This window comes from Ambystoma mexicanum, chromosome 9, assembly GCF_040938575.1.
Source record: "Ambystoma mexicanum isolate Mex_15411 chromosome 9, UKY_AmexF1_1, whole genome shotgun sequence".
Taxonomy (NCBI): Eukaryota; Metazoa; Chordata; class Amphibia; order Caudata; family Ambystomatidae; genus Ambystoma; species Ambystoma mexicanum.
The window spans coordinates 741149378-741175319 of NC_090931.1; the positions used below are offsets into that span (position 1 = coordinate 741149378).

Consider the following 25942-nt stretch of genomic DNA (forward strand, 5'->3'; position numbering starts at 1 on the left):
GGAAATTACCGCCCTGGTCAACTCGCAATAGGGCGGTAATTTCCCATTCCACCAGGGCGGTGCCGGTACGGGTCCGGTGCCGACCAAGGCGCTACTACCGCCATTGGTTAGCTCCGGACTCGGAATGAGGCCCTATGAGTTTAACAACCACCCCGACCAAGAGCACCTAGGTTGTTCTTTAGTTAGGTATGGAAACCCCTTTAGGGATAGGGGAAGATAGGCATTTTTCGTTATTATTTAAATAAGTATATTGTGAACATGCCAGCCCTTTGTCTGACACCTTATTCTAGCATGCAATAGAGAGCAAAGCATTCCCCGAAACAGCAAAGTGGTTTCAGTCCTGGTTCAAGGTGTTTCTGGACGCCCCTTTTCTTCTGGTCTCGTAGTGGAATGTACCTCCCAGATCCAGATGGTTTTACCAAAACATCAGGAAGAGTTATCTTTCAACCTCATCACTAGTGCCTACTTTCTTTTGATTCTTGGCATTCCCTGGCTTAAGGTTCATTAACCCTATTGCGTTGGCCAGCGGGGACACGGTTTCTAGGGTTTGAATACTGTTGCCAGAATTGTAACTTTGAGGATCTCGGGACCCAAAGTGTCAACACCATCCTGACGGATCATCAAGTCACACTCTCTGTCCAGGCTGCTGTGATATCTTGTATCACAATTACTTAGACATCTTCTCTACTGAGCCCGTCAAAGCTCTGCCCCTTCTTCCGATAGATGTTTTCGTCGTCCTGAATTATCCTACATGACTCGGGTGATAATTTTGGATTCTAAGCAAGTTTCCTCTGATATTTTGGATTATGTCACACGATTAACCCAATTTACTGCTGAGATCGCTTGGCCAGATGAGGTTCAGTTTACCTTGTGGAGACAGGGACTCTGGGAGGAGATCAATGAGGAGCTAGCCCGAGTACTGAGACCTGCATCATTTGCTGATCTCATTACCCTAATCCTGCATTTGGACTACCATCTACAGGCGTGACAGAATGAGAAGAAAAAAAACAAATCCCTTCCGCACTTCTTGCACCATTGTGTAGTAGGAACAGACCTGAACCAGACCAGTCCTCAATTGCATTCATCAATTTGGAACTAGCTAAACATCAGGAAGAGTTATCTTTCAACATCATCACTACTGCCCACTTTCCTTTTGATTCTTGGCATAGCCTGGCTTAAGGTTCTTAACCCCTATAGCAATTGGTCAGCTGGGACACTGTTTCTAGGATCTGAATATTATTGCTGGAATTGTAACCTTGAGGATCTCGGGACCCAAAGTGTCTACTCCAGTCCAATGGATCATGAAGTCATGATCTCTGTCCAGGCTGCTGTCATATCTTGCAAGTATCGCAATTACTTTGACGTCTTCTCTGCTGAGCCCATCAAAGCTCTCCCCCCTCATTAGGCCAACAACTGTTGAATAGACCTGGTGTAGGGATCCACCGTTCCTTTTGGCAGAATATTGGCCCTATTCGAAAAGCAAAAGTGAACCCTCAAGGAATACTTGGATAATAATAATAATAATGTGCATTTATATAGCAATAGGAACCCTCAGGCATCTGAGCGCTGCCTATTATTAGCCACAGTATGTGGTCCTCATTTATCGACCTCAGAAGCATGAAGGGCTGAATTTGGCCCTGCCGGGATTCAAACCTGCGTCGGCAGGCTCTGCACGGATGTCAAATTGAGCGCTCTACTCACTGTGCTATCTGACGGATACCTATCTTCAAAATGGTCTTATTACCAGATCTAAGTCCGCTGGAGGAGAATCACTTTTTTTCCCCAAAATGGACTACCGATGGCTTAATAAAGTGACCATAAAGGACAAATATCCCCTTCCACAGATTTTGGATATTTTAATGGCTGTCGAGGGCGCAGTGGTTTTTATGAAATTGGACCTGACAGGGCATACCCCCTGGTCAGGATCCTCGACTGCAACAAATGGAAAAAGACCTTCTGCACTCCACACCATCTGTAACTATTGCTCTCGTATTTCTGTCCCCCCTGCTGAATCTGTACGAGCTATCCTATTGTATTGTGTTGTGCATTGTCAAGTGATTCAATAGAGAATCACTTGACAAAAAAGCCATTGTTGTGTCCAAAACGTTCTATCCGGACCCTCACACTACAAACAAGAATAATAAAATGTGTAAGGAAAAACATCTTCAATTGGTAACTATCGGGCCCGGTTTTAGATGGCTCCAATTCCTGGTCACCCCGCTCCCAAACCTCCTCCTCCTCACCTGATGCTTCAGATTCCGGTTTTGCTCCGAACCTCTTTCACCACAAGGTTTTTTCTTTGCTTTGCAGATAAGGTCGGCCACGAGAGGAAGCCACCCCGACCCTTTGAAAGGAGGTATAGGAGGGGCACTCCTTCCGCAGCAGACCGGTCCGGGGAAAAAGCCTTACGGCATAAAAAACCCCTGTCTTGGTGAATTGTAGAGGAGATCGGGAGGAATTCGTGTGTTCCGATGTAGGAGTCCCCTGGTCGTTCCAGCAAACATGCACAAGGCGGTGGGAGGTAAGTAGGAGGCATACAGGTAAGCGAATACAGAGAAAAATGGGGTAGAAGGTAGAAGGAGAGAGGGGAGCACTGGGACAGAGCAGAAGCAAGGCGAAACAGGGGTGAAGGAAAAACAAGCAAGAGGAAAAACAGCGTGTTAACCCGAAAGCCTGAACGCGAAGGGTTGCAACGCGTCGGCTTCCGGGTTGAACGTAAGGAAAAAAGGCTTGCGACGGCGTAGCCCAAAAGGCTAGACCGTCACAATACGGTGCGTGGGAACGTGGAGGCATACTCAATGGCGGCTCATACGCCAACGGGGCCACAACCGCCAGCTTCCACGGTTTGTGACAGTAACTGGCAAAAAGTGTTCACAACTAAGGCAAGAATAATTCCAACAAAAATGTTCTCCAAGGTGGAAGCACTTTGCTCCAGAGGGTTGCTCTGTTCCGCTGGATTCTTAAGTGAAATGAACATAGTCTCTTGTTTAACAGTTCTATTGCTCCTTGCTTCATTTCACAATGCTCCTCTTTGTGCAAATAATTTTGTAACAGTCTTTCTTCAATGTGCCTTTCTCCTTGTACTAGGAATCTTGATCTTTCTTTAACATCAGTCTTTCCTTGACATAGACAATAAATATAAATCTGTCCTTGGTTCAACAAACAGTCTTTCTTTAACGTTTCTGGAGGGCTTGAAAATTGCCTGGAATACTCCCTTGCCAGGGTTCTTAATACAATGCCCACAACCTGGTGTACACTCCAGCCAGGACTCTTTCTGTAACATCAATTGCCTAGTGTTCTGGCCTGCCAGGGCTTTACTTTATGAGCTTCACTTGCCTTGCATACTCCCCTGTCAGGACTTCACCTGCATTTTACAGTTTCTCAGTATGACCACTACTGCGTGTATTGGTCTTGGTTTCTCATATACATTTGTGACAGTCTGTTCAAGGTCATCCACCCTCTGCCACATCTGCATTTTAAGTATTCATAGTTCTTTGGGGATTGTACTTTGCTCTGTCTGTATTCAGTTAATGCTTCAATGAGGTTGGATTTAAATTGCGTTGGAGCGATTGCCGGTATGCCACCGGGTTCCCTCTTGCATCGGGAAGACTCGCCAGCTTTCTCCAGCATCTCGGTCCGTTTCGGGCTTCTGCAATGTGCTGTTTTCACCCACCTTCCAAGCTGGAGGGTATAGACGTTCTTCTGATTTCCCTCGCGGCTCCACGATAACATGCCTACTTTCTCTCAGGACCCGGAATGGAGAATGCCACCTTCTTGACTCGCTGAGTGCCCAGGACCTCTCTCCCAGCTCCCAGTGGTTCCACTTCACCTCTGTTTTCGATATGGCATTTTCCCTTCTCATGCAGCAGCCTTTCTGCTCTGCCACCTGTATGTGCTCTTTGCGTTCCTGCACCTCAGGACAGGTACCAACGTCTTCTTGTGAATTGCCCCCTCTAATAGTTTGTCTGCGGTGTTTAAATAGCCCCCACACAGGTGATTTCAAATAACCACTAGACTGCTCACAATGTTTCAGGTTCTTGGTATCTTGCTCAAATTCCTGCTTTCTCCTTGTCTCAGTACTTGGGGAATTCTGGGAGTTGAGGTCTATAGATGACATTGGATTGGAATAGTTCTTTTTACTGGTTTGAAAAAATGTGTACTTTGGAAGAAAAAGGTGGTGTGTTGACTGTGTGTTTGTGTCATCGTTATGTATGGGTTCAGAAAAATAGAAAGAAGAGGGATTCCTACTTCTTCAGCAAGGGATAAGATGCAATTGGCAGTATGCCATGAGGGTCTTGTTATTAGAGTGTCCTCCCCATGGAAAAGGATCTTGGGTATCAGAGGGTCACCCTCATGGTAAAGGGGGAGATAATGCGTCTCATCCAATAAGGTCATTACATCTGTGAGGAGCTCATGGTGACAGCAAGTAAGACAGAAACAAGTGATCACACTTCAAGGGTGTTTATTGAACAATGAAATACTGTATGCAGATTGAATAAAAGCTAATCTAAACCTAAATCTAAGATGGGAGCAAGCGTCAACCATCAAATGATTATAAGGCAGTGCTAGTGGCGTTGTGTCAAAATAAAAGAGCCTATACTAAGAAACCTACTGCCAAAACCTCACAACTAATACAAAAAGGGATGTGGGATATTTCTGAAGAAAAGAAAGAAGTGTTCTCTAATATGTCAAGATGCAGTAGCCTGGGTCTCCCTTCCCCACGTTTAGACATGGGCTAAGATGGGAGCTTGAAACACAGTACAGTCTCTGGCTTCTCCAGCACGACAGTTCCAATGGTAGCTCTCAGAACACACTCAATGATAGTTCAGCTTTTAACCCTCGAGCTTTCAGTTATCAGGGCCGTCGATGGCCAAGTCTCGTTTCACTTGGAAGTCTCTTGCCTTCGAGGACCTGATGTGTTCAAACAACAAAAACAAAAGTTCCTTTACCAAATGAAAGTTCTTTCCTAATGTTTGCTGGGTGATAGTTTCACCCCTGGGTCTCCCTCTTCTGAGCGTTGACCCGTCTCAATTGTTTATCACAGTTTTTACGTAGGGTGACGATTTCACCTCCGAGTCCCCCTCTTCTAGGCGCTGACCCCTTCCCAGTCGTGTTTCAAAATATATAAAAGTTTCTAGTCAATTTTGGGTGATAGCTTCACCCCTGTTCACTTTCACTGTGGGATTCACTTCCCTTTCTTTCACAGTGCTTGTAGATCAGTCTTTCGGTTGTACAGCGATTTTGCTTGACCCTCTGTATGACCATTTTGACCTATTTCGCGGGACTTCCTACGGCCTTCTGGTACTTGTAGTTTCTCTCATATGGAGCTCGACCAGAGTCTATCAAGATAGCACTCACGTGGTGCCGCTTTCCCTCTGCAGCTGGTCTCCCCTTCCCACTTTTAACAGTTCATTCAAAGTTCATCAGCTTTGTTTCAAAAATTGCCACTTTGCGATTCTCATTCATCACAGCCCGGAATCTTATCGCGTTTTCCCCTCGACTCACCGGCTGTGCCAAACCGTTTGGCTGTTGCCTTTCTGGAGTCAAGACCGCTACCACGGGCGCGGGAGCTTACCTCGCTCCTGCTTATCGGCATATGTTTGCCCCGTGTACCTTTGACATCTGCTGCAGGACACTTGTGCTAGTGTTTGCGGTCTTAAGCTCTCTTCCATGAAGGCTCTGTGGACCTGGAACGAAAAGTGCAAGGTCACTTCTCTCCTCGCCTCCCTCTCGCTTCGTGCCACTTTTCTCCTTCTTTTGAATTGCTGCAGGTTAGCTATCTCGTCTTGCTGTCTGCTGTACTCTCCTTGCCCCCTGGTACTCTTTTGCTCCACCTTTTATCCCTGTGGGGAAAGGAAAGGGCCGTCAGGTGTGTATGGTTTAAATCCATTGCCTGACCCTCGAGTTGGGACATGTCAGGTAAACAGGTTTATTACAAGTCCATGGTTAATTGTGTGAAAAAGTATTTGTGTCAGAAAAGGGGAAGGTTGGAGTGTCAGAGTATCTTATGGTGCGGGACAGGGAAGGTTGGTGCAATGGACGAGAATGACCGGGATTGTGCGAACGGTAATGTTCTGTCATATTCTGTCATATTAGATTGGGTGTTCGGAAGATGACAATCAGAGGGACGGGATTGGTAGTGTTTGCAGGGTAAACGGTAATAGCTGGGATCGTGAAATGAACAAACGGGATTGTGGGAATCGTAGTGTTTTGTCTGATCAGGTTGGGAGTGCAGAAAATAATAATCAGAAGGACGGAAAGAAGGAGGATCAGGAGTGTTTGAAGGTAGACCGGTGAAACAAGGATTCTGGGAATTATGCTTTTTGGGTGCAACCGGGTTTGGGACCTTAGAGGATTGGTTACTGATCGTGGGGTTGTTGAATCTGGGCAAGAGAGATCTAACGGGAGGAAGGGAGGCAGATGTAATACAGCCTATACAAGTTTCAGATATCTCACCCTCTTCTCCTTCTCTGGTCCAATACCGCGTCTCACCTGGGGCATTATCTCGAGCACAACCCCAGGCTTCCCTACCCAGGTGATTTCCTTTCGCTCTTTCGCCCCCAGGGCTGGGATCTGAGCATGTCAAGCTTCCTTTGGTCACCGGAATAAGGGCTCCTTGAGGTTTGCCTGGGACAATACCCTCGGGTTTCTCACACATGTCTCCGGTAGTTGTTTCCTCCCATATGATCCTCCCTCATGAAACCGCCATCCAGGTTCAGGATCAGGTAGTGGCAGTGTCCCCTGGCTACATGGGAGGAGGTCACCGCTGAGGAATCTGTGATTACACCATTGGATTCATCACAAATAGTTGCTAGGAGGTTGAAGGAGAAGTAAATTGGAGAGGCAACTAGTGGATATTCTAAGAGGAGGGAGGTGGAGCTCATTGAGAAAGTACTTATAGAAGATACTAGGAGAAGAGAGGAGGAACATACTAAGAAGGTAGGTGGAGTGGGGGGGCGTGGCTAGAAGGCCATGTGAGCAGACGTGCTCTTGGAGGAGCTCCTGGAGATCCTGAACTCATCCGTAGTAAAGGTGCAGTTGCACTAGCCTTTTGGAGATAAAAACATAGGCATCTGCTTATGAACAGATACAGAGCTGTTGCTGAGAATCTGAAGCCCATACAAACTAAGAAACGCCAGATCGCGGCGAGCGACGCTCCCGGGGACAAAGACTTGCTGAAACAAAATGGTGGCCACTCAAACAAAGAAGGAGTAACACGCAGACTTGCTGCAGCACCCCCCATGTGTGTGGCCGTGTGGCAAGGGGCGTGAGGCTAACATACTCCCTTTTGGCGTGTCGCAAGAGCGCACACTTGCTAAGGTTGGCCCCCCTTGAAGAGGAAGGGCTCCGTGGGTTTTTCTCCCACTCCTCAGTTTCCTCCTCAGGTACAGGTGGTAACACCACTGAAAAGCCTGCCAAATGAGGGTTCTCTGCGCTCGCACGAGACCCTGGTGGGAGGACGCATTGCGTCTCATTGGGAGGCGTAGCAGACCATCACCGAGGACAGGTGGGTCTTGTCAGTTGCTCGGCCGGGCTTCCTCTTACCTTTACCCACTACCCCACCCTTCAACCCTCCTTTCCAGCAGTTGGGATCGCCCTCCCTAAAAGCCGAGGTGCAGAAACTGCTGAACCTCAGAGCTGTGGAACCCGTTCCCCTTGGGGAGCGAGGAGGGCTTCTACTCCTGGCTGTTTACAGTGCCCAAACCCAACCAGATTGGCCTGCGCACCATCCCAGACCTTTCGCAGTTCAATCTTTTCCTTCCTCAAGAGAAATTTAAGATGATCACGCCCGGCCAGATACGGTCCTCCTTGCAGATGGGCAATTGGCTCAACGTGGTGGACCTTCAGGATGCGTACATGCATATTCTGATTTGGAATCCACACAGGAGATATCTCTTCTTCTCTGTGGGAGAGGAGCACTTCCAGTTTCTAGTGCTTCCTTTTGGCCTCAAATCGGTGCTGCGTGTCTTCACGAAGATGATGTCGGTGATCACGGGCTATCTTCGTCTGCAGGGTATCCATGTGTATCCGTATTTGGACGACTGGCTTTTACGCAGCCCTTTCCCATTGAAAGCCACCTGCAATCTTCAGTCTCTCCTCCAGCTCCTGTTCCACCTTGCGCTGTTAGTGAACTGGCGGAAATCTTCCATGACGGTCTCTCAGGACTTGATTTTCCTGGGTTTTCGCTGGAACATGATCGACTGCAGAGTGTACCTGACCGGGGACAGAATGGCGGATCTGTTGGCCACATGTCAGATGTTTGCGCAGTCGGAGAGCACGTCGGCCTGGTGGTTCCAGAGGCTTCTATGCCTTATGGCCTCGTGCGTTTTGGCTCTTTCTCTTGCTCGCTTCAAGATGAGGCGGACTCAGATGGCTCTTCGGAGTTCTTGGCTTCAGGCTGTGGATCCAGATTCCAAGTTGATAACGATTCCGGCTTCCATGAGAGCGGACCTGGACTGGTGGTCGTCTCTCAGCAACCTGTCGGTGGGGGCGGGGTTTCAGGACCCGGCCCTGACGGTAACGGTCACGACAGACTCCTCCCTTCTGGGGTGGGGTGCGACGTTGGATCTTCTTCAGGTCTCAGATCTTTGGTCGCCTCAGGACAAGCTCCTCCACATAAATCATCTGGAGCTTCTGGCGATCAAGGCGTTCAGACCGATCATCGCCAACAAGGTGGTCCGTATTCGCACAGGCCAATGTGGTGTCGATGTATTACATCAACAAGCAAGGGGGCACCAAGTCTCCCCTCTCGTGGACCTGTCCATCCAGATTTGGGAATGGGCGGTTCGTCATAGTGTCTGGCTACTTGCAGTACACATCCCGGGCCAGCTGAATGTCACGGCAGATGCCCTCAGTAGGTGGGCGATGGTCAGCTACGAGTAGGAGCTGAAGGCGGAGGTCCTCTCATTGATTTTCCTGCGCTGGGGCACTCCGGAAGTGGACCTCTTTGCAACGGCGGCAAACAAGAAACTTCCTCTGTATGCCTCTAGAAACGGACTGGGAGTCTCCTCTCTGGGGGGATGCTCTCGAGATTCCATGGTACAACATGAGGGCTTATGCCTTCCCGCCCCTGCCTTTAGCTCATCGGATGATTTGCAATTGAAGAACTCGGTGAACTGTTCTCTTCTACTCATAGCCCCGTGGTGGCCAGCCAGGTTTTGGTTCTCAGAACTTCAACACCTGTCAGTGTAGCCGCCGATCAGGTTACCGGTGACCCCTGATCTTCTGCACCAGGGGGAACAGCAACTGTGGCACCCCTCCCCACAATCACTCACCTTGGCGGCATGGTGCCTGAGTTCATGTCTTTAGAACATCTTAGCCTGTCTGCAGATAACATGCGCATTATTCAGGCAGCCAGAAAACCCTTGACTAGGTCCCAGTACAGAGGCAAATGGCTCAGGTTCTGTCATTGGTGTTTAAACACGCAGCTGGACCCAAAGGGGGCTACAATTGACACAGTACTGTCCTTTGTATCCGACTTTGCAGAGTAAGCTGTTCACGTTCTGTCTTGTAGAACTTATCTACGGACCAATGCTCTTCGCTCTCTGTCTAATCCAGTGGTGAAGAGACATTTTGCAGGCTTGACGCGCCTTTATCCTCTGATTCGTAGTCCGCAACCAGCGTGGGATCTAAATGTGGTCCTGACGGCGTTGTGACACAAACCTTTCGAACCAATGGCCACTGTGGACCTCATGCACCTGTCATGGAATGTGTCCTTTTTGGTTGCCGTCACTTCAGCAAGGCGCGTGAGTGAGCTCCAGGCTTTGTCGGTGGAGAATCCCTTCTTGGTTTTTCACAAGTATAAGGTGGTCCTACGGACAAATCCTGCTTTCCTGCCGAAGGTGGTCTCTGATTTCCATCTGAACCAGTCCATCTCCCTGCCGGTCTTTTTTCCGAACCCCGCTTCAGAGGCGGAAAGGGTTCTGCATTGCCTGGATGTTAGCAGGGCTCTTAAATTCTATCTGGACAGAACATCCGAATTTAGGAGCTCTTCTCAACTGTTTGTGACCTTTGGTAATCCACGAGGTAAGCTGGCCTCTAAGGCGACTATCTCCCATTGGATAGCTGCCGCATTACGGAGTCTTACACCGTCCAAGGGCTGAAGCCTCCTAAAGGTATTCATGCACACCTGGTGCGGGGCAGGGCAGCCGCAGTTGCCTTTCAAAAATATGTCCCCTGGGAGACCATCGTAAAGCCGGCTTCTTGGGCCTCCCCATCAGCTTTTTGTAAGCATTATTGTCTAGACTTGAGCTCAAGATCTGATGCTGAGTTTGGTCAGGCTGTGCTGAAGAACCTGTTTCAGTAAGGGTTTTTTTCCATCCACCCATAGTTCCTGTAAGGAGTGCTTGGGAATCTCCCATAAGTATGGAGGAAAGGGGACGGGACGTAGGAGTATAACCAGGTTACTCACCGTAGTGACCACCTTACTCCTATTCCAAAGTCCCCTTCCCTCCATACGCCCGCCCGCCGTCCCCTCTAATAAGGTTCCCCTGGTATTGCTAAAAGGTCTATGACCTGGCGATATAAAAGGACTGATGGGCGATTCGCGGGGCGGAGCCGAGATGGGCGGGGTTACAGCTGCATGCTGGGCCCCGCGTAGAAAGAGAGGAAGGACTAAACATTTTGAAAAATGTTTGGATGTTTTTACAAAGCGCTCCGGTCCCGACCCACAGGACGGAGGAATGTTCCATAAGTATGGAGGAAAGGGGACTATTGACTAGGAGTAAGGTGGTCACTACGGTGAGTAACCTGGTTATTCTCCATCTCCACTTTCCTCTCCCCTCTACTCTATTCTTCCTTTCCTCTACTCTCCGCTCTCCTTTATTCTCTCCCTCTGCTATCCTCCTATTTTTTCATTCACCTCTTACACTCTTTCATATCCCGGGAGGATAGCTCAGCGGCAACATGCTCGCCTTGGAAACAAGACGATGCGAAGCAACACAGATTCGATCCCCGGGTCCGCGATTAGAAACCTCCGGGTATTAAGCGCGTTATAAATACGCAACTAAGACATATTCCTGTAATAGCGCCTTGATTCCCCCGAGCTTTGTGAGCGCTTTAAAAATGCACATAAATAAATAAATAAATACAGCCCGCTTCCTCTCACTCCCTTATCCTCCTACTCTGTGTCTAACCCACATACAACTACCAACAATCATCCACGTGCCGTTATACACAGGCACCACTCTCACAACCAACGCCTCGCCTGTAACAATCTCTACCATCGTCTTCCCAACACTCGGCTCCACCGCTCTCCCTCTGCCTGGTCTTTTAGGCTTTTTCTAGTCCATTGGACCTCACCAGAACAACCCACACTCCTGATGTCTACTGCTTGGTTTTTGTACCCCTCACGTCATGTGATCTTTGTTCCCTCCCGTTCCCATTGGCTTGTTCTTTGGGACCAATCTGATCTTGTTTTTCCTCTGTGGGTGCTGCCACAGCGGCACGTAGGTTGAAAATGTCTGCATAGCTCTGCCCCCTTTTTGTTCATAAAATGTGTGCTAGTTTCTTTGCTGTGAGATTCAGGGACCAGTTCTGCATTGTACTAACACTTTGAGCTTCTTTTCAATGTGACAATGAGTTTTGGGGCTCTTGTTGCTGGTGTTGTGTCCTGTGAATCCTCCTCCTCGAGCATGGTGACTTGTCACTGCTGCAAATGAAAGGAAGAGGAACTGTGCCCAGCACAAGAGTTTTCAGGCATTTGGTGATGAAAAGGGGCACCCTCCACTTGAAACAAGACATGTACAGGGAACCTAGAGACTGTGACCCTCCCAACACCCTCACCCCTCCTTTGGCTCTGGTGAAACCCGTGGAAGGCCTCCTGGCTCAGGTTGAGAGGGGTCCCTATCCCAACCGGACAGGGTCAAGCCCCTGACCCTATCGAAAGAGACATGGAAACCAGACAGTGTATTTAGGATTCTACCATTTGTGAATGTTAAAAAAAAGGTGTTCTGTTCCAGGAACAACACACACAAGCACAGTCTGTATTCAGTCTGATTCTTTCCCATTTAGACAACCCAGTTGTGATTTAATATAGGCCCTCCAGAATACTTGCTGAAGAGGCTACAGCACCTTAAAAACACGGTGGGTCACCTTCTTACAGAACTCAACTTACTGAACCGTGAGCTCCTGCAATAGCTAACAATTGAGAAGAGAATATGCTTAAAAATGAATTATCTATCGGGCTTTCCATGCAAATGGCCTTAACTCATTTCCTCTGATCTAACTACATACCCACCCAACCAAGCTTTAAGGCTCTCACTTGACCCTTTCATCGTGGTCCCCAGGATCCAGAACAGCCGCTTCAACAGATCAACCTGCTAGAGCTGCTGGGATTCTTTACTGCCAACCCATCATCAAGCAGTCCTGCTTTCAACAGACACAAAGGGAATTAATGTTGTTCCAAGGACTACAACTTCAAGGAGTTCCAAAACTTCTACAGCCACCTCGGCTCTGTTCGGTGCAGCCCAGCTGTAAATGATACACGCTGGTTCAGTTTCTGCCACATCTCTCCTATTTTCTGCTTTTTCACTCCCTGGTGCAGCTGTCATCAGCCTGGTATTGCCACCACCATCTACAATGGTAAGTCACAGTGCACTTAAAGGCCGCCCAGGGGAAATGGCATGCCTCCTTAGACTCTGCAACTGGAACAGGCATTCTACTCAATTTTCAGTCCATCTGATACCCCTGCTGTTTTGGTCTGTGCGTCTCGAAGTTAATGGATTAACAACATTAGTCCCTGAGACTGTACATCCACTACGATAATACTCTGACCAATTTGCTGGAAATGAAGGTAAGAAATTATTAGGTGATGTATTATCAGAAGGGCTGCATGCATTCACACTTGTGAGATTCATTTTGAATCTGTACATCAAGTGTCTGTTTAGTTTTCTACTGTCTCAAGAAATCCCTCATTGTTGTAAGTTGATGACGCCTAGGTACTAGTTTTACTAAGTATGGTTGGTTACTTTATACTAATAGGTTTCCCACTAGCGAATAGTGGTAAGTAAAAACAAAAAATGCAATTCCATTCCATTGGAAAGGAATGGAATTGAGAACAATATTTAAAAATAAAATTGATACAATGTATATTTTTGGGCTTAAAATATTGCATGACCATGGTCAGATATGATAAGTCTTGGGTCTTATCTTCGGTGGCCATATGTTTTTAAATTCACATGTTACTTACTAGGGCTCAAATTAGAGGTTTTGGTTTTTCGCACGTTTGGTGTACCAGTGATCTTACTCAATATTCTCCTTTCTTAGGTATGAAGAAAAAGCTGCAGAAGACCTGGACAGGTACATTTTCCAGACTAAGAAAGCTTCTGAACAGAGTACACTTGGAACTCCAAGACCGGTAGAAAAAAGACACAGATTATCTTGTGCCCCAAAGACTAGGCTAAATGGACCATTGTCGAACCAGCAAATACTTGACACACTTTTTCAATCGCAGAGAGAACAGAAACCCAAAAGCTATCCTGTAAAAATTGTTGATGTGCCTTTCACATTGAGTTCTTTAAAACAACGTCTCCAAAAACTCTCTGAAAAGTGTGATTCAGATGTGGAGGACCTTATCCTCATAAATAAACTGAGCTCTCCTGGTGCATGGATTGTTGCTTCAGAAAAAAAAGTATTGTTGCTAAATCCATACAGAGTGGAAGAAGCCCTGCTGTTTAAACGATTGATGGAGAATCATAAAATACCTGTGGAGCCGCTGGATACTTCAATTCTCTTAACAGAAAGGTATTGTGCTGCGGACAGAGTTCTAGACTAAAACAAAAGCACACTATGAAAGCTTGTTAATCGGTTTTGAGCTGTACATATTGTGTCCATTCATAAAAATATTTTTTGTGATGTTGTTTTAATTGTCTGTAATCAACACACATAAGGTGCCTGGAGATTTTAAAACTGGTATACCTACTCTACACATAAACTAGTGCTATCCCTCAATTGGAAGCACACAACTGTCCCTGAAAAGGGTTTCTGTCCTTATGCCAACTGTGGTGCACCGCCTATCTAAAACAATAGGAGAGAGAAGCATATCCCTCCACTAAACTACAGCTAATATTTCATTGTGCATGCAGTAAACGCTATGAGACCTGAGACCTATGGGTTAGGGTTGCGCTATACAAAAACTTACTTAGATAAACAACCATCAACTAAGAACAACCAATGTGCTGTAAAAAAAAACACCTTGTATTCTCACAGGTTTGGACCAGGCCAAGGGAGCTTCATTGGATCATTTCGATGGGGATTTTGTTTCTTTATTCACCCACACTGTACTGTGCTCTATATAGGTGTGCGTTTGGTGCAACTTTAAAGACACATCTAAAATCAACAGTGTAAAGTACCAAACAAAGACCAGCAAAAACAAGTATTTCTATTGGTATCCTGGTTTAGTAAAACCTGTCTCAATCTGTCATCTTCTTCAGGACCAAGAGAGTCCTTTTTTGCAATTTACTATCAAAACACATTGTTCTCATTGTTTTAGGCATCCAGACCATCCCAATGCCTTTTCTAAAGAAACTGCTCATTTTCTTGTCGTGAGCGTATTCCAATTAACCAGGCGAGAAAAACTCATCCTCCGTCTTCACCCTACAGAGAGCTATTCCTCGGGGTCTGGTTGCAGCAAATGTGGGTGGAATGCCCAGGATGTTCTGCCCGGTTCCGTTGTCTAATCGGTATACCGGAATCAATGAGAACAATGTTTTTTTTCTTACAGTGTGGGTGAATAAAGAAACAACATTTCCATTTAAATGCTTCAATGATGCTCTCTTGGACCGCCTGGTCCAAACCTGTGAGAATACAAGGTGCTTATTAACAGCACGTTGGTTGATGTTGTTTATTGACACAGACATTGAAAATTAGCTGTAGTTTAGTGGTGGGATATGCTCTCTCTCCTATTCTTTTAGATAAGTGGCACACCACAGTTGGCCCCAAGTACAGAATCCCTGTTCAGGAACAGTTGTGTGCTTTTAATTGAGGGATAGCACTAATTTAAATGTAACGTAGGTATACCATGAACATTGAGGGATAGCACTAGTTTATTCAAAGTATAGGTATACCAGGATTAAATGACTCATCTCCAGGCATCTTATGTGTGTTGATTATCGTACAGGTTTGTGCTGGGGAAGTACATTGCAGATTGATAATAGTTTTCCCTGTTTGTTTGTTCAATTGTCTGTAGACAGAACAGTGTGTGTATGTGTGTATCGTGAGGTGATGAAGTGGTAGTGGCCTCATAAGCCATCTGCTTGTGTGGTGGCCTGTTGAGATTGCCAATTAGTAACTTCGAATGACGTGGAAAAAATACAATAACGGCCTCTGTTTTCTTAAGGTAAAAAAAGAAATACAGAGTAATGATCTTCATAAATGTCAAGTTTCATTGAAAAACTTCTCGCTCTTCATAAACATCTTCAATAACTATGCATACTTAACGTGTTTTGAATAAATCAGGCACTTGGCGTTTTGATGCCCAGCAATTGGGATATAAAATTCAGTAGTGCCAACATATTTGTAAAAAATAACAATTGGGGCCAATTGTGATTTGAAACATGCTGATAAAATAGCCTAGCGTGTTAAGCACTCACCCAAAATCTTTGTGCAACCTGCCATCGTAGTTTTGAATCAAAAATTGCGGACTCAGTTCTTCATCGTTACAAGGTTAATACATTGAGTGACATTACAGTCGAAAATAATAGGTTATTACAGTGCTTAGAAGCAGAAGAATACCGTCATGAAGCGGTATACACAAATCTGCTCTTATTTTTTTCAACTTTTTTAAAAATGTCTTTTTATCATGGAGGATATAAGAATTCAAAATACAAACATCATTAACACATGTAGATATAAGACTCAGAACAGTAAATGATGCATGATTCGGACACAATTTATCAGATTATCATCAAATGTGTAGTGTGAGAAACCTGATGCAATTCACCAAAAGGGTTGTCTGGTGAAATCTTCACCAGACCTGAGATTGCCAATAAATGTAGTGAATACTACTGCATATTTCAGATTTATGTTCAATCATTTCATGGTCATTCACTCATGAACACCAGTGATGATGTCTGATTAGTATGAAATAAAGTCTTTCAATTTTATTTTGGTTCATTCTCCATTTTAGTCTTGAAGAGACCTAAGCCGCTGATGCATTTCGGTCTGTTGACCTTCGTCGCGGCGTGCTCTATGAATACAATATCATACAGGGATATTTTAGTATTTTAGATACCATCTTTACAACCTTAAAGAAAATAACACACATCAATTCCAAATTATGGTCATATGTCACTAAAACGTGTTAACTTGTGCCTGAAAATCTGGAGAATAGGTTAACTGGTTCTGTTTTACCGATCTCGTTTCTCATCCTCCCTGAAATACAGGTATATCAGCATAAGACCGCCTTTAGCATGTTTAAAAAAAATGCAACACTACACAGCATTGATTAATTTTTGCTGAAAAAAGAAAGTACTACGCATCCAACTACTGGATACATTCCATTCAGAGGGAGAAGGATGATTGTTCGCTGTCGCTTTGTAATGAAATTATCTTGTAGCACTGCCTCGATTAATCCCCACTGAAAGGATCATAGCGCTGTAACCTAGATTTAAATAAGTGTTGCTGTAAAATCTTAGTATTTCCCTTTGGTCGATTACAAGGTCAGGGGCTATATTGTATTAAAGGATGTTTGGTTTCCTCACCGCTTACCTCGATGCAGTTATTTTCCTTCCCAAAAGCCGGTTTGCATGATGCACTATCTTGCGTCAGCGTCTTTTTTCAGTTAATCTAATCTTGTTGTGATTATGTAAATGCGGTTGTCCAAGGCAACCACATTAGGCTACGCAATAACGTAGCAGGAAGTTAGAGTGCTTGTGAGACTAGTCGCTATGGATACATGTTGCTTCACCTCCGAAATGGTAACTGATGTGCCTAAAGGCTGTTCTGTGAATGTACATGAATCTCCTGTCTGAATCAGGTTGAATGTGAGACATGAACAAAGAATTCCACGGTAATTCACATAGTATATATATTAAATGGTATTCTACTTACACATTCATATATGCTGATACATCGTTACCGCATTACCTGTGGATCGCTTTGGCGTGGTATATCACTTCTAATATTTTCTTGTCAGTATCAGGACTAGGACATGAAAAGCATACATTATATATAAACAATTCATTCTACATTACATTAGTTCCACATCATACTGTATCGAGTGTCTTTTCAAGAATAAGGAAATGGTAATCTGACGAAAACATAACACAATTCTTAAGAATGCGTTTATCTCAAACCATGCCTCATATACTAATGTCTCTGGTCTGTGAATGGTGCCTTGACTGTGGTTGTAGTTGTTGTAATGCACCATTCTAGTGCATGTGTCACTGCTGCAGGTATGGTGGATTACAAATAGCAAGATGGATCCAATTCCTCAATCAGTCTGTTAGGGGAAACCGTGTCTAGTTTTTCCATCCAGTATGCCCCCCTTTTTTCCCAATGTTTTGCTAAGTCTGGTTCTTAAATTAATGTAATGGGATTGATGACCTCTAGGATCTGGAAACCAGATCTGGGATATCTGATGTCTAGCTTGTTCAAAGTGTCTGAAAATGGGAGAATGTTGGTTCCTTGTTCTAATGTTCAATTTGTGCTTGTTTCATCTTATTCTAGCTCTTCTGCTAGTTTGACCTATGTACAGAAGGCCACAGGGGCACTTGATTGAGTATATAACACATTGTGAGGTGCATGTGGAATAGTCACAATGTATGATTTTCTCTCCTGTTCTGGTGTCACAGAATACCCTTTTTTGATGCTATTGCAGTTACCGCATGTCATACAAGGGAAAATGCCTTTCTTCTTGATCTGGATTTTGTCTTTGTTTCTGCGTTGTTTTTACCAAAAGATCTCTTAAGTTACTGAAATGCAAAAATAGGCTTTTCTTTGAATACATTCTGTAGCTTACTATCACAAGATAAAATTGGGCAGTGTTTCAGAATGGTGTTTTTGATCCTGGGAGTTTATACACTGTACTTGCTGACAAATACCTATGGATTATCCAATGTAGCGTTATTGGATTTCAATGTCAAGAGGGTTGATCATTCTTTGGTGGCTGCATTTGTAGTTGGTATGCTGTGTTCTTCTTCTTTATATCCTCTTTCTTTAAACCTTTTCATAATTTTGTCTTCTTCCATTTTGTACCCTGACTCAATGCTGACAATTCTTTTGATACATAGCAACTGGCTGTATGATAGACTCTTGATGGTGGCCGGTGGGTGAAAGCTCATCCTGTGTAAAAGGTTACTGCGGTCTGTTGCTTTGTGATATACATTTGTATTTAAATCTGGTGCATTGGGAGTGATCTGGACATCCAAAAAATGGATGTGAGTGTTGCCAATTTCATGGGTGAATTGTCTCTCGCTGTCGATGACATTTAGATAAGTTAGAAATGTATCCAAAGTTTCGCCAGTGTCATTCCAAATCATGAAAATGTCATCAATAAACCTACCCCAGTAATGGATGTATTTATGCCAAACTGGGTGACGCTTAATATGTTCTTCCTCAAATTTAAGCATAAATGAGTTTGCATCTGCACGGGCCATGGTTGCACCCATGGCCGTACCACTGGTTTGTAAAAGTTTGTCCGGTTTTGCTCAAAATGTGCACTATGCATTCGAGTAACACCATAATCCAATCCTTGGATGCTCCCAATTCATCTTCCTTAAGCAGGAGTCATTTGACTGCTTGTTGTCCTACATCATGTGGGAGTGATGTATATCTCATCATTGTTCATTTCTATACTGTTTAGTCTATTTAGAAAATCTGTAGTGTCTATTCTGCCAGGTTCTTTTGTCTTACCGGTATACCGGAATCAATGACAAAATGTTTTTTTTCCTACATTGTGGGTGAATAAAGGAACAACATTTCCATTAAAATGTTTCAATGAAGCTCTATTGGACAGCCTGGTCCAAACCTGTGAGAATACAAGGTGCTTTTTAACAGCACATTGGTTGATGTTGTTTATTGACACAGACATTGAAATATTAGCTGTAGTTTAGTGGAGGGATATGCTTCTCTCTCCTATTCTTTTAGATAAGTGGCACGCCACCAATAGCCCTAAGCATAGAAACCCTTTTCAGGAACAGTTGTGTGCTTTTGATTGAGGGATAGCACTAGTTTAGTAGGGATACCAGGGTTAAATTACTCTATCTCCAGACACCTTATGTGAGTTGATTATGGTATAAGTTGGTGGTGGAGAAGTACATTGCAGATCGATAATAGTTTTCCTTGTTTGTTTGTTCAATTGTCTGTAGACAGAACAGCGTGTGTATGTGTGTATCATGAGGTGGTGAAGTGGTATTGACCTCATAAGGCATCTTCTTGTGTGTTGGCCTGTTGAGATGACCATTTAGTAACTTCGTATGAGTTAATGATTACTAAGTACACTGTAAACAATAACGGCCACTGTTTTCTTAAGGTCTAAAAAAAAATACAGAGCAATGGTCTTCATAAATGTCAGGTTTCATTGAAAAACGTCTCTCACTTCATAAATATCTTCAATAATTATGCATACTTAATGTGTTTTGAATAAATCAGGCACTTGGCGTTTTGATGCCCACCAATTGGGATATAAAATTCAGTAATGTCAACATGTTTGTAAAAAATCATATTTGGAGTCAATTGTGATTTGAAACAAGCAGATAAAATAGCTTAGCGTGTTAAGCAATTACTCAAAATCTTTGTGCAACCTGCCATCATAGTTTTGAATTAAAAAAAATAGCTGACTCAGTTCTTTATTGTTACAAGGTTAATACATTGAGTGCCATTACAGTGGAAAATAATAGGTTATAACAGTGCTTAGAAGCAGAAGGATACCGTCATGAAGCAGTATACAAAAATCTGCTCTTATTTTTTTAAACTTTTTTAAAATGTCTTTTTATTATGCAGGATATAAGAATGAAAAATACAAACATCATGAACACATTTAGATATAAGACTCAGAAAAGTAAATGATGCATGATTCGGACACAGTAGATCAGATTATCATCAAATGTGTAGTGTGAGAAACTTAAGGGTATTGTCACTCCTATTCTCCTTAGGTCCTCTTTGCAGGTGGCTAGGGAAAGGAAATTGATTTTGGATCCTGACCCTGGGGTAGACAATCGAGGGAGGATCATCTGGGTGGATGGTCTTTGGGGCCTGGGGGTGGGATGCCCTTGGTAGAGACATGATATCCCCTTTCCCTACTAACGCCCAACCCAACCCTTCACCAGTCTTCATGGGTGATTGTGAGTCAGCTCCCCTGATTTCCTCATTTATCACCATTGACAGGACTGGGACGAAGAAGAGGCAACCTGGAGTAATAAAGACTATGTACTTTTACCGCTTTGGTACTGGGACGAGGAATATGCCCGCTAAAACTGTCAGGGTCAGGCATGACCCTTTGATTATGGTCAGGCAGTTTCAATTGGATATTTGCACCTGCAGTCTGTCAAGGGGCTGCAGGTGCATAAAAGTAGCTAAAATCAAGAGGCAGTGAAGGAAGTGATGGCAGTGGTGTCGAAGCAGCAGCAGAGAGGCCCAGAAAAGCAGCAGGTAATCATGTCTGTGAGGCACGCAGATGGTTCATCGAAGTGGAGTTTGGGAGCTGGGACTCTGTGGAACCGATGGAACGCTGGGAAGGGGACCGTGCAGAGAGGCTGTCCCTTTTCCTGGTGTTGCCTGTGCTTGTTCTCCTGTGGACAGAAGCCGACACAGGAGTTCCTGAGGGGCAGGATGTGGAACCCTGATACGTAGAACCGAAGGCCGGGCAATCTGCACTGCTGGAAAACCCATTGACGCAACCAGTGAGTTTCAATCAAAGGAGAAACCGGTAGGAGAGTGTTTGAACTTTCGTAGAGGATTACTTTGTATCAGAGTGGTCACATGTTTGACAGAACATGCTTTTGAAGGTCTCCAATTTGAATCCTTGTTAACTATAGAACGATTAAGAATACTTTGTAGCTGAGTTGTCGTGTGTATAAGAAAGCACGTTTTTGAAAGTTGCTGGGCACTTCATTAAAGACAACCTACAAAGATATTAAACAGCGGGCCAAACTGAATGAAAACCTTAACAAATACAACCTCATGGTTATTGAATTGCGAACTGAATGAAAACTAAAATTAAATCAGCAGAACTGTTACATATGAAGATTAAAAGTGAATGAAGCTTTACATTCAAATAAAACCACTGCATGCTGAACTCAGAAATGAATGAAACTTCAATCGAATTAAAATCCGTATATGCTGAACTTTCCCTTGAATGTAACTGAAACCAGTGCATACTGAACGTTAAAGTGAATGGAACTTTAACAATACTAATAAACCCACTCTATGCTGAACATTAGGGTGACTGGAACCTTGAAGGTGAACTTTAACAATGAATCAAAGAAAGACAAAATAAATAACAAAGCGGGAGAAAATTGTGCATTATAAAAATATACTTTGAAAGTTGAACGAACTGCAACTCTGAAGTTGAACTTTCAGTGAAGATATTTGGACAAAGACTAATCTTACCAAGTGGGTGCAAGTGTGGCGCAGAATTGTAAGAAGACTGAATATACATTTGTGACATTGAAACTGAGTCTTGGGGAAGGGAACCCTGAGGCTTAACCCATTTATTCACTTGAGGACTGAGTCTCAAGACTCTTTTGTGTTTGGAACTGTGTTATTTGGAACTTGGGGAAGGGAACCCCCGAGTATTGGTTACAACTATATCATCCTGAACTTAAGGAAGGCAATCCTGAGACTTTTTGTTGGAACTCTTTTTTTTCTTGGGGATGGCAGCTGAAAGGAAGCTGCAAGCTGGATGTAGCTCCAAACTTTGTGTTGGACACTGTTTCTGTTGGTTCCTGACATCCCTTCACATTGTATAGATTAGTTGTGAGGGCAGATATACATTTTGGACACAGACAGATTCCTAAATTGAACTCTTTGACTCGGTTTTTTTTAGTTTTATTTTGATATAGAAATCCCACCATAGTATAGGGCAAGTTAGACCTTTTTCCATCCTGACGTTTAAGTTAATAAAGTTTTATTTATAATTTAGAATCTGTTGTCTGTGGTGTACTCCGAGATTCCTTCACAGTATATATTGATATCACCTTCTATTGTATTGATAATATATTAATAGATACAAGAGGCATCCAGTGGAACAAAGATTGCGATGTATGACAGCCAATCGTATGTCCAGTCCGTTAAAGCATTAGCACTCTACAGGCGGGTATGTGTCAGGAGTGATTAGTAGAGTTGATAATAGTAGACCCCACCCCAGCAGATTAGATCCTTCAGCCTCCCTTCCCACTTACTTGAGAGTTTCTGCAGCATGTCTTGTTAATTTGTAGCCCAAAAGCCATTTTATGTAACCAATCCAATATGGAGTTAGTTTAGATGGCATCCATTTAAGTGCAACGGGCCATTTCACAAGCAGAAAGCAGAAATTGATACATTTGAAAGTGAGTTTTTCCTTCTTGGACATAGCTGTTTACCACAAATGACATAACTGGGTGATTGCCAGACTTCTGTTGCCCTCGCCATCTCACCGGCAGTATGCAGCCAATATTGCATTCTTGTGTGGCATTTGAGGCATAATATCCTGCTTGGATCCGTCCATTTTCTGTAATACCTTCTATTTAACATATTGTATTAAATTAGTTTTAATCTCAAGAAACGTATTACTTTTTGCGGTTGCAAGAATGCTGGGTGCCTTTGTATCTGTTTGCTTGCTACCCAATTCATGTTCGCAAATATCTTGTATGCTGAAAATAGGAGCAAGCAAATCTACAGGGAGATCTCTATTTAGTGTGGATCTGGGGTAAACATTGGTTCCTGTTCATACATTGACACCAGTAAATGCAATTAACTTGTTTCGGCCACAAAATCAGGCCATATTTCCATAACCACTGAACTAAGATGCCCAAATTATAATTGGTAGCATGGCAAGATCCCATGTCAAGATTTCATATCTGCAAAGCTCATAAAGGATCCACCCAGATAGAGATCCACTCATGAATACAACCAGCTTCTTTCCAGCCCCGCAAATCCACAGCACATGAGGTTTTGGTGAACCGGGGTAATGAGCAGATTGGACATATGTTCGCATACGAGGCATTACATTTTTGTTTCCTAAATGCCCTAACCTACATCTTCCCCTAGCATGATCAGGTAAGGGACGCCAGGCTGACAACCTTTGACAATTCCCTTGTGTGCCATGGCAACTGCCGTTCACCCAACAACGCAGTCTCTGACATAAGAGAATCATTGCACTGCCGAAGGGCAAGAAAGTAGGTCTCGAAATCAGGAAGCACAACACTACCATCCTCTCCTAAACCAGTGGCATCAGCACTTCCAATGATGTTCAATGCCTCTTCAAGCCCCATATTAGTCTCACCAGACTCACCATTAGCCTATCTGAATAAACTGGGAGAACATACACTGTAGTGCCAGCAAAAACATGAATCATTCTGGATTTTCTTTTTTACTTTCAAAGGAGATTCCTATCTTACACAATTGCACTGCTAACCTTTGCTTTTAACAAACACATTAAGCAGAGGTTTCTACACAATGAAACGCAAATGATGACTTAAATGAAGAATTCTTTTTGTAAGTCGTCTTGGGAGATAGTTGATATTGATTAGCTGATTGTAATACCCTAGGCCCCAACACAGAACCTTTACAGTTTCTTAGCCTATTCGCCAAAAATGTACTAGGAGCTGTACCCTGGTTATCTTAGCTCTTTGAGTGTTAAATGCCAATTCTTGTGTGTCATGACAAAGTTCCTGATCTGAAAGGGTTTGTGTAGGAGATGATAAATGTTGAACGCTCAAAAAACCAACCAACCCTAATGTGGCTCATCAAGCATGTTTAGGGAGATATCACATGTTCAACTTCCTAAATAAATATTGACAAATCTGAATTTGTGTAGCCCTCTGGAAAATATGGCAGTGGGATCAATTAAATTCAGAGGACTTGTTTTACCCCTTCCTTCATTCAAGTTATTTTGAATTTAGCAAGGTTTCCGAAGCTATGAAAAATTAGAGTGTACAATTCTTTTTTGAGATGTTGGAGTATTTTTATAGTTGAAAAATAGTATCAAAAATGTCTGTTTCCATGTTAGAATGGGATTTCCCATAGACAAAAAGCAGTTTTTTCAGGAAAACTATTTCATAATTGGGCTGTTTGTTTTCAAGATGTCCGCCATGCAACTAAGGCCATGCAAAACTGGTGGGCTGAAATCATGGTAAAACCTGAGGAGTCAATTTGGAATGTCCGCAATGAATCTATATTTCCGTCATACACACAAGAACTTTTAATATTTCATGGAAGAATGTTTGTTTTTCTTTAAAGAGTACTTTTATTTTCGTAAACAGATTTTCTTTTTCATGGAATAATATTCTGTTTTCATAAAACCTATTGCTTTTGTAAATATGAAAAACAGTAATCTTTCATGAAAACTGTAACTTCTTCCACCTTTTCAAAACAAATTGTGGGAGTTAGATCAAAAATAATACTTTTAACCAGTAGATAATATTGTTACCTATAAAAAGTAAAGTCTTCAAATGTTGGAAAGGCCAATGTTAATATTACTTCAACCATTCTAAATGAACTGGTTCCTGCCTAGAAGCCAAGTCCACTCTGTTACAACTTAGACCTTCACTCGCACTAAACCACCACTAGTCAACACTCACTTTTAAGCTTTTGGCATCTGAAATAAATTGTAAAGTTATCCAGGGTTGTTAGGTATTAGTGTATTGTGAGTTTTAATGTAACCCCTGTGCTGCTGACAATGTGTATTCACCGTTCATGCCATTACCTTCCCAATGCTAGGAAGCCGACATACACATTCTGAATGCATATACACCTAATCCTCCTTTAAACCGCAGAAAAATGCATGTAGCAGTGACAGTGTAGTGGTTAATTTGTCAATATATACTGTTTGTAGTAACATTAACGTTGACATTTAAAATGTTTTCAGACTTTATATTCTATGGGTAAAAACCTTAACTTCCTGTAAAAAAAAAAAAGAAAATCATCTAATCAAAATATGCTTGAATGGTAAGGGGAAATATGGGAAATTAGCAGAATGTGGTTATTTACAGTGCTATTTTAATTGACTTTGCTGGCAAGAGTGCACAGAGTGTGCTGCCTGGCTGCTATCCTGAGTGTGGAACCTGGCCCTGCCCATTGTTTAAGCAACGCTACAGCTGTTTCCCTGCTGGCTGATCACTCATTGGCAGAGGACTACATGACCCGCCTCTGAAGCGGAAAGAAGTTAAAAACACACCACGAAGTGTATTGGCACGTGCACACTGGCAAGATTGCACAGAGAGCTGTCTAGTTGCATAGTTGCTGTGCTGACCACAATGGGCGTGCCGACCAATCTCGGCAATTGAGGTACGAATTGAATTCCTTTATGGAACGTGGCTTCAGGTGTTGACTGCACAGATACAGTCGATAAGGACATCTTGCTGATTGATTGGTCAGGCTTGTGGGTTATAACACCAAGCTAGAGAGTGATGATTATCTGTCGTGCCTGGGAGTTTTGAATATGCCTATGAAACTTTGTTCTCACTAGCAGCGGAGTAAAAGTCAAATTTCTGTGGCCACTATTGTCTGTATATATACACAGCAGGCAAAAAAGGATACATGGGCAAACTTAGTTACAGAACAATTTAAGATCACGGATTACTTCTCTGCGAATAATCAGCAGGAGAAGGAGGGAGGCCCTGTGAGTGTGAGAGAGATAGAGCCATCACTGCCAGATATGAATGCGTCCTTATCGGCGATTGATAATAACTCTAAGGTTCTCCTTAATCGTTGCTACACCTTACAACGTGAGTCCCTTGGTTTTCCGCACCCTAATACTCCCCCAAACGGCAATAATGAATATGACAATGTTATTGGGACAAAT

At 43.5% G+C, this 25942-nt stretch overlaps 1 protein-coding gene across 12 annotated transcripts in view; it reads left to right on the plus strand.

Moving 5' to 3' along the window:
• PMS1 (PMS1 homolog 1, mismatch repair system component) overlaps positions 1-25942 on the plus strand; it is a 2204114-nt gene that overhangs the window by 2104764 nt on the left and 73408 nt on the right. For 9 of the 12 annotated variants that reach the window (XM_069615650.1, XM_069615653.1, XM_069615654.1 and 6 more), the window contains one exon: positions 13267-13743. The exons of the other annotated variants lie outside the window; for them this stretch is intronic. In XM_069615650.1, the coding sequence (XP_069471751.1) occupies positions 13267-13743 (477 nt within the window). The remainder of the gene's footprint in view (positions 1-13266; positions 13744-25942) is intronic. 12 annotated transcript variants of the gene reach the window in all.